We start from the raw sequence: 16,247 nt of genomic DNA on the forward strand, positions 1-16,247 counted from the left end.
CTTATTTCATTCCATTTCAATGCGTTCTTTAAGAAAATTCATTTTCAATCAATTCTTTATTAATATTCATAACGTTTGACAAATATTGATCAACAAAAAATAGTAAAAAAACTTACAATGCTCTTCGAGTCCAATATAATAATGCCTTCAAGGCACTGTTGGGGCTACCCCGTCGCTGTAGTGCATCACACATGTTTGCACGAGAGCGTACGGATGATTTTTACGCAATACGGCGCAAACGAATTGTTTCGCTGTTGGGTAGGGTGCGTGTTAGCTCAAACAGTGTCCTGAAGACAATTGCTGATAAAATGGACTGTCCTATCCTAAAATATTGGGTGGGACAGGTTACCAATGCAAGAGCGTTATGATCGCTCATTTACTAACATAGTTTAAGTCAATTTATAAATAACAAATAGGGCCTTATGTAGTTTAATTAAATAAATATTATTATTATTATTATAAGGTATCGAATAAGAAATAAACTAATGGCCCACCTCATGTAAAGTGACAACCGTCGCCTGTAGAAATGAACGTCATGGGTGCCATGGGTGCCACGGAATATATTGTGACGGTCGTGCGTTATCATTCTAGAGGACAAAGTGTTAAAAAAGAAACAAAGAAGGAAAGAAAGAAAAATATTTATTTTTGGCATTAATAACAGTTACAACAATATCATAAATAATTGTAAATTTAAAGAAAAAGAAAATACAAAAATAAACTATAAATAGGCTCCGTATCATTTAAAGTCACTGCCATATCCTACTCTCTAAATTGAAACATAGCCATACAAGTACAGCTGATTGGCGACATACGAGTAAACACTGGTAGAACAGTGATACCATGCAGATGATTTTTCTGCAAAATCACCACATAATCTAAGTCATCAATAATAGCAGCATATGAGACCTTCTCAGTATCTGTCATGTCCATATGACTGTTCATGTCTATTTGCAACTGTCACCACTTTCCATCAGCCGTCGAGTGGTCACCTAGTTTGTTGTAAGTATCATAAAAGTGAATGACCCACATCGCCCCTATTCTTTTACGTACGTGTATTCTACCCGGTGTGTTTATAAAATCAACCCTGTACTCCGCGGCCGGCCTCTTGAACCATTTCCCCGCGGATACGGGTCAGTACCCGGGGTGGTTGCACGGCGCATCCTAGTTTCGCAGCCATTAGAATTGCTACGCGAACATTGCACCTACGTTATGAGAGCGTGGCCGGTATATTTCGACGCTCGTCTAACTCTGTTTAGGACTTCCGTGGTTTGCGTTTCCTTATTAATTGTATTACCTAAGAGAATGTGAATACATTCTTGTATTATTTAGATTTTGAGGTGATTTTGTATTAGACTTGTGTCGTAATTCGTAATAGAATAAATAATTTAAACAACTTGTTTGTTGTCATTCAAAGTAAAAGCGTTGATGGAGGTACGGATAATCGAATCAGTTTCATTTATTTAAAAATATATAAGTATGAAATTTTATGTATCTACAAGATGAAATTGGAAAAGATGCTAATGAGCGTCTTTTTACAGGGGCTGTCTATTAGTGAAAATGAATGTTTTCCCAAAAAATATGGACAGAAAAACGACTCGTGTTCCTTTGGAAGAAAAATGTTCTGTTTCACCGATCGTCCTTCCCTTTAAAGATATTCTAATGGTTTCGGATTTTTCTCTATATTTTGCATGATATATTCTTATTTGAGACTGTAGATTTTCTTTCAATGTAATGCTTGTATATAGTTCTCATTGTATCCTATCGTGCGGTTATATACTTAAAGCCATATAAACATCAAATCTTTAGAATTACAATTTCTAATCTATAAAAGTTTTTGATGCCTGTCGAGCAGTAGTCTTTTTCATTCGCAATGTTAACATGTCTTTTAGCTTGATTAAAAACGGCTCTCGTTAAAATCTATATAAGATATACGGATTATGTTAAAAATCGTCATCAAAATTGAATCTCGGTTTGATGTTCATGGTTACGCTGCGAAAACTAACAAAGCAAGACTAATGTTGTACTGTGTCTTGTTGTACTATCTGTCTTCTTTGTGACCGCATTTATTTGCTTTGTGACGTTTTTGTGACTGATTTCTCTGAATCGAATTACATGAAATAAATACTGCGAGAGTGAGGTTATTTGAAATCTAGAACAGTACTTAATGTTGGACAATTACCATGATATTTGGAATCAATAGTCTGTTATCTATTCGTATACATTCCTAATTATTAACTGACAGTGACAAGAAAATAAATCCCCGTCAAAATATCAACGTCGCGCGGATTAAACCGTTCAAGCTCTCATCTCGATTTTTTGCTACCTAGAAAGTGTCACAAAACAAGCGCCACAGACGGCCAAATTTCACCGCCAACGAAGCGTGGCGTTACCAACCGCGGAAAATCGTAAAACATTGATTTCGATAAAAATCCTGCCAATTTTAAACTTGTCTATTAAAAATCTAAATGTGAAAGTTTGCTTTTTTTATACCACGAAGGTGGCAAACAAGCATACAGCCCGTCTGATGGTAAATGTTCGTTGTAGCCTATGGACGCCTGCAACACTACAGGTGTCACGTGCGTGTTGCGAACCCTGTAGAAACCTTAGTATACTATTTCTGAAGAACACCATACTGTAGTCTCTAGGAATGTTTTTTAATCGATCTAGTTTAAATGACTGAGGAAACCAGGAGGTATTTTTATACTAATTTTGCGAGAGCAAAGCCACCGATTAAAGATAGATTTACTTTTAAAATTTTTGCATTATTCAATTCAAAGGTTATGAAAGGGAAGTTATATTAAATGTTTTTGATGGCATCCGATGGGGTTTCTCAAACCTTTAATCCATGACTGTTTACAGATGGCTCGTCAATAAGTAGGAAATTCGGTTCTATTGAAGTTAACAGGATGTTCATAACAGTGATGTGCCGAGTCGGCTTTTTTGATATTTGATTATTTTGGTGCTCTGTAAACATAGAATCGAATACTGACTCGTTTGTAATCGAGTATTTTTCACTTGATTTTTTAAGGTTACTTTTCGTAATAAAAGATAATAAATTTTATTTTGGTAATTAAGGAAAAATATAATGAAACTATAAAATAAAATAGAAAAACATACACACTAAATACTCTATTAGTATTGAGAGTATTGCAAGTATCTATTCGAATATTTTATTCGAGTACTCGAGTATCTGTGTAACTATTAGATATTAGAGTCGTTTTTATGACAATGAAATGGTAAGGCCTATTGCGCTATCGGTATACCGATATCGGTATGCCGCTGGTGGGGCATCAGTGAGGAATGATAGTTGAGGATGAAAACTCGTCGTGACGAATTCACTAAGAACCTACCACGGTTGTTTCCAGAGGGTACCGTGAATATTGAGCTGATAAAGGATATATTGTTTGCATTGTAACAGTTCCCCCCCCCCCCCCCTGCAATAACTGTTATCCCTTATTACTAACAGTTTATTACTCCACTAGGTATTCGAATCAGTACTCGAGTCAGCTTGACTCGGTACATCACTTTTTGATAACGTAAACCTTTATAACGGATTCACAGAAACCACGGCAGGATCGGCTCGTTTACCCATAATTTCCCAACGGACAGCGACCTCCGCGGCACCCGGATATCCGTGTAAACCTCAACAGATAAATGGGATTCACGTATGAGAAAATCCTATGATAATTTCTTTTTGTTATGCGAAATTTACGCTCCAAATATTATTAACAATAAGTGACGGTTTGCAGGATTTGCCGAAACGTTTTTGTTGTCATCGTGTCTGTGGTAAAATAAGTCGACTATTATAAACTGGTAGTTAGATACACTTTATTGTTCCCTCCAAAAGATTACAGTAATAAACTTGATATAAATTAATCATTAAAAAGTTACAAGCATCGTTATCATCGTTTTAAGGGCGATTTTTACTTAGTGAAAACGAATGCTTTTCTCAAAGAAACATTGGTAAAAGAAACTTAATACTAACTTGATGGGAGCACATGTCGTGTTAGTAAATATCTTTATCGTTTATTTATTTAGTTCGAAATATGTTTAGTTTAAATATTTACCGGTTATTCATGTTGAATATGTTACAATGAACCAACTGTTCTGATTCAAACTTAACCTAATCTTATTATCTCTCACTCACCACTTCAACGTATACCGATAGTGTAGCCGGCATCTGAAACATTCCATTTTCATTCATAAAAAAATTAAGCGTACTGTTCCCTAGCCTCGCCTCTTATGACATCTTAGGGCAAAAAAGAAAAGAGCATATTCCTTTTTAAAAGGCCGGCAGCACACCTGCAATGCCGCTGGTGTTGTGGGTGATCATGGGCGGCGGTAGTCACTTACCACCAGGTGAGCCGCATGCTCGTTTGCCCCCTGCGTTGTAAAAACAAAAAGGGATAAAAAAAATGGTGATATATTCTGATTTCATCAGTTCATCCAGTTTTTCTAATATTTATGACATTAATTAATATTCTTTTTTTATGTTTGTTTCAGGTAAGCCCTCGGGTACGATATCGCCAATTTGAAGTATATTTATTATGAGTACCAAGTATACGTGAGTATATGGATTTAATTTTCATTGGCGACGCTGCAGTACATATAATACAATACTATAAGGGATATTTAGTTACTTAGAAAATATTGAAAACATACTTTGGTATTGTCTAAATATAAGACACGATTATATTTTGTGATTATAAATTTATTAAAAAAACGTACATTAGAACATTTTTGTTTCATCTTTTATAATTATCTTGGAATGAAATTTGTATTTTTTAAACAACGATGACGACCCAGTATATTTATGGCACACCTGGCTCTCTTGATAAGTGGCAAGCGAATCCTTCGAGGACTAGTTATCGCTTGTGAGTTTATGAGATAGCAACGTTCGGTATCTTATTAACTCATGAACTAGCTTGTAGGAGTGGTTTATATGTAGTAATATCTATATATTTCACTTACAATATCTATATATCTATCCAATAACGAATATGTTAGTTTGTTATCTAAAAAAAATATAGGATAACAGACTTTTAACATAATAGAAAGTAGATATCCAACTGATATGGGGGATATCGAATTAGGTGAATCGACATTGCTAGCGAGTCCGTGAGATAGAATGAAAAAGCAACGCCGGGTGACACATTCCAACTCACGGACTCGCTAGCGATGTCGATTCCATTGACGAATTCGCTTGCCACTTGTCTAGAGGCCCTGCTTGCGATAATGATTCCATCGATGGTTTCGTTTGCCACATGCCGAAGTGGCTGAATCGTAAACGACAACCAGCGCCTAGCTTGACTGTAACACCAAATGTATCACTCGTGTGATCCCGATCCGCGTGACTTGAAGATTTTGTAATTCGTCATTATATTCATAAAACCTTCCGAACTGGAACAAAGCCACCGCCGCCCCCTAATCATCGTAGTTAAATCCTGTTGGAACTTCACGTTATGGACCAAATGGCCTGACTTTATCGTCATCTATCATCCCTTACTGGTATCCCGCCGGCGTAAACCAATGGCGCGGGCGAAGTTACCGTTCTTTTTTTATCAATTAAGAAAACAGGAATAAAAGACAGCTTTCTATCGCTCTCTGGTTTTCTTGGATCAACTAAATTGTCATTTTTTGTGCTCTATTATTAGTTTTTACCCGCAATTTCGCCTGCGTGACCGTGTAAAAGAAGTAAAAGACCGTGAAAGTGGCCTATGTTGTTCTCTTTTCCAAGCAAGTACGTGTATACCAAAAGTCATGACGATATTGGTTAAGCCGTTACGACGCCAAGAGCGCCAATGAACAAACTCATTTTCATATTTATAATATTAGTTAGTAATGATTTTAATTCACCAATTAACAAACATAATATTAATACAGACGCCGTATTTATATTACGGTTGGCCATGTAGGTTATTACGCTCATCGCTTTTTTCACGCCCTGCCAGCGTCGTCGGATCACTTTGTGCTTCACTTGTCCCGTGCTTATTATAGCAGCCCCTGATACTGACGACTGACCCTCGTCAGTATCACGCCGGTGTCCGATACATCGATACGGCAGTTGTTAGCAATCGAATCGCGAATTCGCAATTATTGGAACACGATTATTCGTTATCGGTGACGTGGAATATTGGCCATTTAGATTTCTGTTGCGATAAGAGGGTTGATTGGTGTTACGATATTAGACATGTATTTATCTTGATGCTTAGTTGATTCAGGGTTCTAATGGCTTTATATATTATTTATGTCTCTTACTTTATCCAGTTTTGTATTCGTATATGTTCAAAATATGTTCTATCCGATTGCTATAGGTTAGTTGTCTCTCTAATCGATTGGTCTTAATATGTTTTGCCTTCTGATGTATGGTAAAAGCGATAAATTTGAAATCTTTGTCTGTTTGGCATCGTAGCTCCCTAAGAACTGTAGCTGATTCTGATGCGGGATTTTTAATTGAAGGCTGAATACATAGGGTTGTTTTTAGTTAGGTTTGATGTAGATCTGGTTCTCAGTTTTTACCATCATGAGAATCCATTGAAAATGGTATCTGTTTCGTAGACAAAGATTTATTTTTCTTTGATGGTATAAATTTTTTAAATTTTTTTTTTTATATAGGACATAGATTTTAGCAATTATTATTTTGTTGTTCAATATGAAAGAGAAAGAGTGAGAATGCTTAACAAGTGATGTATGAACGTATTCTTCTGTTACACTGTTTGGAATGGAAATTGGACAAATATTAACAAGTTTGTTGGCAAATTACTGTTAATAGTTTTATTTTTTAATACGAGAGATTGCAGTCAAGCGGATATAATAATACTTTAGTCCTGCCAATATGAAGGTTATATCTATAGGCATTAGATACCACTTTCCATCAGATGGGCTTGGAACTGTTATGTTTGCAATATGTATATTATGCAACATGGAAATAGGAAACATTTGAAGTTACATAAAAAAAATTGACAAATTATTGACTGTTACTACTTTTCTATCACCAAAGGCAGTAACGTTATCTGCCATCGTTCGATTCTCGATTCCCTAAATTGGTTCGTACAAAACGAAATTATATATAAAATATTCAGGTATATTGGATTGTCTAGCGGTCTATGGTCACACCAGTGGCCTAAGTGAAGGACGTCAGCACACATGTGGCTATTTCAAGGTGCTGTGGGCACGCAAACGAATCGATAACTCGGTATTTATATTAATTAATGAAATGGTCACCCCAGTAGTAGTTCAAATACTGTTTTTTTTTTGCATTTGAAATGGCAAACAATCCCGTCTCACGTGATGAGAAGTGGTAGAACATCACAGAATATACGATGTATTCTTAACTCAGCTGTGCCTATTTTTCATACTTTACTGTGTAAAACTTCTAAAGAAGGGAAGTTGTAATTTATTAGTAAATGATTTTTATCGTCTAAAGGAGTTATTTACCTATGAATTATTATTTTTTATCTTTTTTACCTGAAGTTTCAAATTTGATACCGGGGTTATAAATCGCATTGGGCGCCTACAATCGATTTTATTTTAATTTTTGGCTGTTTACATGTTACCAAATGTTTTTTCAAAATAAATATATAAAAATATCGTTTTGATTTTTTTACTATTTTTCCCCATTAGTAAACACAGTAATGGATACACTTATATATTTTTTAATTTGATTTAAAAAATCTGGCTTTTAAGAGTTAATTCTGAACAGATTTTGACATTTCTTTTAGCAATGGATAGTGTGTAAACATTAGTAGTATTTGTCCCCGTGTTCATTTATCATCGTTTTGTCACGGTTTAGCAGCTTTTTAGTGAGCAAAATATTTAATAATATAAAAGCAGAAGAACCATCTTAGTTATCGCAAATTAATTATGGAAATATATTCTAATAATAGTCTGCACTTTGAAAAGAGAGGACTAGCAAGATCCATACGTCAAGAATGATTAGGTGGGCAGATTTAAAATTCAATGCGGGCGATCAGCAGGGGGTGCAATGGGGAGGGAACACTGAGGGATCTTTGGTGTAGTTGGAAATTTCTTTGTCGGCTACAGTAAACATAAAACTGTCGTTATCTCTGAATCGCTCTGATGGTCTGTATCCTTTGGGAGGAAAGTGTTCGAAGTCTTTAATGCGAAGAATTCTTTCACGGTTTGCATTCTTATTGTTGTAGTAACACTGTAATGATTCTTTTTACAGCATTGACCTAGTTTAGTAGGTCGTTATTTAAGTCGATGTTCTTTATATAAATTATAAATAATCATATCCTTGAATATATTATATAGTCTATTTTCGAACAAATTAGAGTTTATATTATAAGTAATAGATCCGGATAGATAAACGTTGAAAAAATTTACAGCGCTAACTTGAATTCTAAGCGCGTTGTTAATATAAGGTTTCAGATTATTATTATATTATTGCTTTCCCCTTTATACTTTGTTGGGAAAAATGTTGATTTTCTCTTATAGAAACACTAAGGAGTAAAGTGATGGTAATGATGATGCTTCCATTATACAGGTTGAGGTGTTTACGTTGTCTTCCTGGGTTTAGTCTTGTGATTTTCAAGTTCATATTGTTAGAAATGTTTTATCAATTTCCAAATGGGGTGTGTATTGAGCAGATATAATTGAGTAATTCGATGTCTAAAATTAAACCTATTTCTTTTGTAATCCATAACCTTCCCATAATTTAATTAATTACATCTTCGAACAACAACAGCTAGTTTATTTCGTTGACCGGTGAAAGCTAGTCGAGTCCAGAACAAATAGGTCTCAATTTTGGATGACACGTGTAAGGTACAGTCACCGAAAGAATTCGATAAAGTGATACATACGTAAGTTAAAAGTGAGTCGGTGTAATAAGCAATTGTGATATTAAAATAAGAGTAGTGAACTAAGTGACAATAAATATCTGTGAGTGTGCTTCTGTGTCCCAAAAAGAAAAAAATATAAAGCATTCTATATTTAGATAGATTAACGCTCATTTTTCGGTGCAAAGTGGAGTACGGTTGGCAAAATAAAATTAATAGTGAATTAAGTGACAAGAAATTTGTATGATAGTGTCTTCATTGCAATCTAAAGAGAAAGCTTATTATGATTAGGTTGTCTAGTTTTGTTTTGTGTTATACTGTCGGCAAAACAAGAATAGTAGTGTAGTGAACTAAGTAACAAATAATTTCTGTGATAGTGTTGTTACTGCCAGCCAGAAGCTAGCTACATTTTGTATAGCTAGCACTTTTTATTTGTTGTAAATTACAGTCGGCAAAATAAATCCACAAACAATGCGGCACCGCGTATTGCCCTTATTGGCTCCCATGTTCTTGTCCAAGTTGTGGAGACGGAGACGAGCTAAGGCCATCGACAAACTGCACGGGGTATGTTCATCAGTTTGCGGTTCTTATAGTGGTAAAGAGCTTTTTTACTTTCATGATACTGGAATGGTAACTCTACCTCTGTTATTGATTTACACAAGTGGGGCACCCATTTAGAAATGATAAAGTATAAACGAATCTATTGTTAGAATCATTATCGCTAGCGAGTCCATGAGATAGAATATCTTTTTTTTAATGAATGATAATGGAATGGTAACCCCGTCTGCGCTAACCGTGTATACGTTGGCGGGGTACCAGTGAAGAATGATAGGTGAGAATGAAAAGACAGGTCAGTTAGCCCATCACGAAGAACACACATGGAATTCAGCACGATGGTTTCCAGGGGGACCACGTGGAGGTCGACCTGACAGTATATTCCCAGCAATGAGACTGGTAGTCCGTATTACTAACAATAAAGATGATATTTCAACATATGTTGTCTTGTTGTTTCTAGTATGATCGATAAAATTTTACCGATAGTTTAATTTGTACCACGTTATCGGAAAGAGGGGGGGTCAGGTTTCCATCACTAGTATCCAGGAGGAACCACGTGGAGACTAACTTGACAGGGTAAATTGCTAGCAGTAGAATAGTTAATCATGATTACTAACAGAATGATGTTTAGTCGTTTCATAGCCAGCTATGACAATAATGCAAATGGCATAATTAATGAGAAATTGTGTATTGTATTGTTTGACATAGCCTGAAGGATAAGTAAGCTGAAGTGGCAATGGGTTGGTCACATAGTTCGCTAACCGATGGGGAAAGAAGGTTCTCGAGTTGCAATTCCGTACGAGTAAACTGTAGTACAGTGCAGGACATCATCTTACTAGATGTAGTGACCACCTCAAATGCATTACCGGAAGTCAATGGATGCAGGTGGCTTAGGACCGTTCCTTATGGCAGTCTATGGAGTGGACGGATAACGACTGATATGGATGTGTATTGTATATGTTCTAAATTCATATTTTCGAGTGTGCATTTCGATTTTATATATTCATAACCATGTATAAACTTATTTTTTTAAATAAACGTAATAATACACTGAATGTATAGTATAATGAACTCGGGCCCAGTATGGAAGATGAAAGACACGTAGCAAACTGGGGCGGGCTTGCTACGCGTGTTTGTTATAGATAACACACCCTGTATAAGCTGTAAACGTGACCTTCATACAGACGAGGATATGAGGGTTGGCTTAACCTAAATTATTACACTATACGGGCTATTTTTCAAAAGGTTAAATGTATATTATGTATGTATGGATATAAATATAGAGCTGACCAAAGGAAAGGTGAATGGTCTGTGAAAATGTCTTATTAATTTTAAATTCTTAAGAATATGTTCGAAATTTAAATAACATTATGATTAAAAAAAGTGGCAACCCTTGTGGCCTTAAGAGCTACGTAATAAGGTGGAAAAGAGGGGTGTATATTTTTAGATTTTAACTGCTAGAACTTCCGACTATACGAATAATTTGATAGTGTACGTCATACGACCGGCTACCATTAATACTTAACGAGGACGGGCTTAAATAGTCCTCCGCGGACCAAAAAATACTAGGCGAAATATTTTTTCTTTTTTGTCAAAATTTTCTTTTAATATTCGCGAATGTAACTTTGATTTTTTCCTCGCCAGTTTTCGGTTTGAAGTTTGGGATATGGCATAAATTTACAGGGTACAGAGGAATAACACCTGAGTCTTCAGGAATGGCAACGCATGGGGGGTATCATGGGCGAAAGAGTATACTCTTTTATGTCCATGATACTGCTCATGTCTATAGGCGATCTAGAGGCGATACCACTTTCCATCAGGTGGGCCGTCAGCTTGTTTGCCATTCTAAGTTGTATAAAAAAAAATATGTGACGAAAAAGATGATAACATGTACTCAAAGATTAACTGTAAGAGATCCGTTTGTGATTTAAGTCCGCACTCATGAGTCCAGTGTAAAGTATGTACAATAAAGATTTATAACAATTCTCGGTGTACATTTTAGAGCGATCATTAAAACATCTAAATCTCTAAACATCTAATTGACCAGAGAAAGGCTTCCAATAAAACTCATCTGCATGGACACTTCTGTCCCACCCATGTTGCAGTAGTTGTGTTTGCATGACAGTATTTGGATTTGAAGAGACTATTTGTGATTTCATTGCCATTCATCAGGGTGCCGTGACGTAATACCGTAGTTGTAAGGAATGGCAACCATGATAGGTTTTTTTCATGGCTGAAAATGGTATGGTAAACCTGCCTGCGTGCGGTATGCTGGCGGGGCACCAGTAAGGGATGATAGGGGCATAGTAAGGATGAAGGCAGGTCAGTTGAAGAATTCAACAAGAATTAACCACGATGGTTTCCAGAGGGAACCGCATGTAGGTTGAGCTGATAGAGTATACCTATTGCTAGCAATGAGACCGTTATAACCCGTTCCTAACAACCATTTAACCGCATGAGACGTACCATGGGTATCACAGTGTATTCTGTCTGTGGCCTTGTTTATGTCTATTGGCCACAGTTACCACTTTTCATCGAGTGGTCCGTCAGCTTGTTTGTCAATTAGTGATTCTATGTGTCATATAAATAAACTCTAAATCTGAATGCTACGTACATGTACTCTACGGGTGGGTATACATGGCTTATACAAAAAAATTTTTACCGCGGACAAAATGACCTCCGTATACATAGAGAAAATGTTCCCCAAGGACTCTTCGTTATCAATGCTAGCTTTCAATATCAATCAGCGTCACTATTAGAGATATATAAAAGTGATATGAGATATAATGAAGTTTATTAATTATTTAAAATTTTCGGACTATTTTTGGTTCACTTAATTGCATGAATTTAATCAATTAAACGACCGGTTGATGTCCATCGTTTATTGTAATACTATCTTTATAATTTAATATTTTTTTAAATGCTCTTAAGGAGCAGATTCTCAATTCGTCTGTGTTTGTTTTTGTGTAATTATGTGATTTTTTAAATTTATTTTGTAATCCGTAGAGTTTACGACTGCGTTTGGTCCTATATCAATTAAAGTAAATACTTTTTTTTGCGGAGAAAAATCTACAATCGTTGCAAAATATATTGTTTAAAATAGTATCGTATCTTGCAAAATTATACTGTTTTTTTTTTCTTTTTCTTTATAATTCACATTGCATGACTGCTTTATTTTTTCATGTGTTATTTATTGGAAATGACATAAAAAGAAATTTTTGTTTAAGTACCGACGTTGTTTGAATTAAAATTTGAATATTCTACCAATTATAGCTCTAACTTTATATACATGTATTTTTTTTTAATATATGTTGGCATAGGTGTGCCTACATGATAAATATTTATTTAAAAAGAATGAGATCGACACAGATATTCATGTCCAGTCCAACCATATTAATTAAAAAATAATTAAATCGCTTCAGGTTTAGGAATGATATCTCATAACATAAACAAAAAATGTAATTGAATTACAAATATTATTAAAATATGATAATTATATTCCGATAATTATTCTGCAATAAAAAATATTTCGATGACAATTCTTGAATTTTTTTAAAATCGTACATTAATTAGAATAATATTATCATATTTTAGTAATGTTTTTTTTTTCATTTCCAAGTGTTTTATCATAAATTAATTTCTGATTCGGGAGTCGCTCTTTTTTTTATAAATCGGTTGAAAATAACAGGTATAGCATCCCAATTCGATTTCAAGAAGTTAATTAAACTTTTCATGAAATCAAATTGGGGGGATCAAATAATACGAAACAAAATAATTCGAAAAAATTACAAAAAACGTAACTTACGGTTGTAACAATGTGTATATTTGATTTTCAGAAAGTATCAGTTATGATAATTAATGGATTAACTTCAACTCTAAACACTTCACTCAATGCACTAACAGGAAAATCCAAAACGTCAACAGTTAGCTGCGTGATATAACAACACACATATATATTTATCAAATTATTTGTCCAACATATATAGCCAAAATTACTAAGTCTAGAAAGCTGAAATTTGGTATATAGGTTTATTTTGTAACGTTATTAACCGTCAAGAAAGAATTTTTGGTAATTTCAGTTTTAAAGGGCTACACGACACGCAGCAGGCAATATTCTAGCATAAAACTTTCTAAAATAAATAACAGTAATTTATAATAATTGTCATTGTGCAAACAACCTATTGTGTTACGAGCTAAGGTTTGAAGTGCTACTCTTGCACTTGTAAGGGTGTCTCGACCTTCAAGATAGGATCTCTCGCTGCCTATTTTAGTCGTGATGACGTTGTTCAAATCGCTACCAAGCCGATGTTATGTAGACACTTTACGTAAGCACAGTTGTAAGACTTCAAAGTTGTCGTAAAGGGCCCTACAACCCTTTGTCATTATAGAAACGAGTTTGTAATATTATATATACAACTGTTTGAAGTTTAGTAAACTTAGCAATGGAATTACTGGGGCAACAGTTCAAGCTCAAAATATATAAGTTTCAAAATAGCACATGAGACTCAGAAGGCCCATATCTCGGATTATAAATGACTCAAAGTGTTGGATCTCAAAATTATGTTAAGAATTTATACAGAACATTTTAGAAAGAAAGGTAAAAAGAAAGGGAAAAACCAAAAATAACAATATATGGGTCAGAAAAAGCTAGGTGTCCAAATAAAATGTTAAAATTATGGCTTGGGATGGGATAGGGAAGAAACATGATTTAGTTATCCAGATGAGGGAAGCTCTAAAATTACATAAAAAATGTTAGTAGGTACATTAAAAGAAAAGGAAACATATAGCTAAAATGTTTTACCAGAGGGAAACTGTCTGAAGTCATTTGCATGAGTATCTTAGTGTCCATTCATGTTTCTGCCACTAAGCAGCTGTTCTTATATAGGCTGTGTTTTGTTTAGAATGGTGAGATTTGACCGTGAAATTATAGGAGAACGAAAGACTTGTTGCGTACAAAAAGTTTATCATCTTTGTAGGTCTTCAAGTTTTTTTCTTTTATACCACAATGGTGGCAAGCAAGCATCAGCCGGTTTGATGGTAAACGGTCATTGTAGCCTATGGGTGCTTGCTACACTAGGGGTATCACGTGCGTGTTGCCGACCCTGTAGAAACTTTGATATACTCTTTTTGAAGAATCCCATACTATCTGTCTGTCTCTAAGGAAAACCTCGGCAGGGATCGTATTCTATAGCTTAAATGTTCGCAAAAGAAAATTCCTTTGAAACCGCACTGTACTGACCATTTAGGTTCAAGTGTGTGAAGATGAATTTAATGTTTGTTCTCTTGTTTACAGAGTGCTTCGGAGTCGTCGGCGGGCGCGGGCGGCGGCGGAGCGGCGGGTGGTAGCACGCGTGTCTCGTCGCGCTCGCGGACCTCGGAGGAGCCACATATTGGTACGTTATTTTTATATATTTGAATTGAAAATTTTGGAGTAAAAAACAAATGGATAGTTCATTTGATTGAAAGTGGTAATCGTTGTTTTGGCAGCACAAAATACTTTCTGATGCCCGCCGCTATTTTGTTTGTTGTTGCGTTGTTATTTCTTTTTTATAACCCACTCCCTAGGGGTCTATGTTTAGCGGTGGACAATTAGCGGCTGATATGATGATGATGATGATGATGATGATTGCTTTTCCACTAAAATGTTATGCTTTCTCACCCAGTTGTCTTAAAGTGTAGACCTTTAGACATGAACTGCATCACGAACATTATAATATACGCTTTACCGCAAGGTTCTTGTATCAACCGTTAATTGTCCACTGCTGAACATAAATCTCCCTCTATTGGAAGATTTTACCAGTAATTGCCACGCTTGGCAACGCGGATTTGGCAACCGCAGTTAAGGCTTGGAGATGTTTTAAGAGGAACGCTGCTGCCCATGCCTCGACCATAAAATCCTTTAATTGCTTTTTGCGACACCCACGGAAGGAAAGGCTGGCTTATTCTATGCCAAGACCTATATGGCTACCTTGCATACGTTTATCACATCGTACATGCTCATAATACGTTACTGCTCTCAAGGTTTAGCATGTTACTCTTATCACTTTTTAACAGAAATTATACTACTACCGTACCAGAGGGAGACTTTGTATAAAAGTCAATTGCTTGGGTACCTCTGTCTCATTCGTGTTTCAACTGTGAAGCAGCTGTGTTTGCATGGCTGTGTTTCGGTTTGAAGGGTGGGATATGGCGTGAATTTACTGGGTACAGAGGAATAACACCTGAGTCCTCAGGAATGGCAACGCATGGGGGTATCATGGGCGAAATGGTATATTCTGTTATGTCCATGGTACTGTTCATGTCTATAGGCGACGGTTACCACTTTCCATCAGTTGGGCCGTCAGCTTGTTTGCCATTCTAAGTTGTATAAAAAAACCATTAAACTTTAAATTGTAGTACTCCATACAGTATTATCATACCCTTATCTCGAGTTGACGTGTTATAATGCACATATAATATATAAGTTATATTTATTAGTGTTAGCAATTTGTTTACTCCAAAATATGTTACATTTCAGTTTATACTAGTACCGCATTTGAGCATTCTTACACGCCCCTTAGTTTGATTGAGAGAGAGGGAATGCTTTCAGCTTTAACTCCGCCTTGTACACGTATTTTGTACTAAATAACAAATATTAACAATTGAATAACATAATTTCAGCTGTTAACTGTCCACTATTGAACATAAGCCTTTCCCATAAGGGGAATTTTGCCAGTAGTTGCCACGCTTGGCAGGCGGGTTGGCAACCGCAGTTAGGCTTTTACATATGTTTTAAGAGAGACTCGAAAATATTACAGTAGAATATTTAGTAGATACAAAACTACAGTAAATAGAAAGTAAAGTTATGAAACTGTGCAATTTTTAGCAACGCTTCCGCACTTATTTGACAGACAA

General features: G+C 35.6%; 1 protein-coding gene across 1 annotated transcript in view; it reads left to right on the top strand.

Annotated features, from left to right (window-relative positions):
• LOC113514864 (MAP/microtubule affinity-regulating kinase 3-like) overlaps positions 1-16,247 on the top strand; it is a 117,752-nt gene that overhangs the window by 56,699 nt on the left and 44,806 nt on the right. The window contains exon 3 of the mRNA XM_052891867.1: positions 14,647-14,746. Within this exon, the coding sequence (XP_052747827.1) occupies positions 14,647-14,746 (100 nt within the window). The remainder of the gene's footprint in view (positions 1-14,646; positions 14,747-16,247) is intronic.

The sequence above is a fragment of the Galleria mellonella genome, unplaced genomic scaffold (assembly GCF_026898425.1).
Source record: "Galleria mellonella isolate WM207_F2 unplaced genomic scaffold, CSIRO_AGI_GalMel_v1 utg146, whole genome shotgun sequence".
Classification (NCBI taxonomy): domain Eukaryota; kingdom Metazoa; phylum Arthropoda; class Insecta; order Lepidoptera; family Pyralidae; genus Galleria; species Galleria mellonella.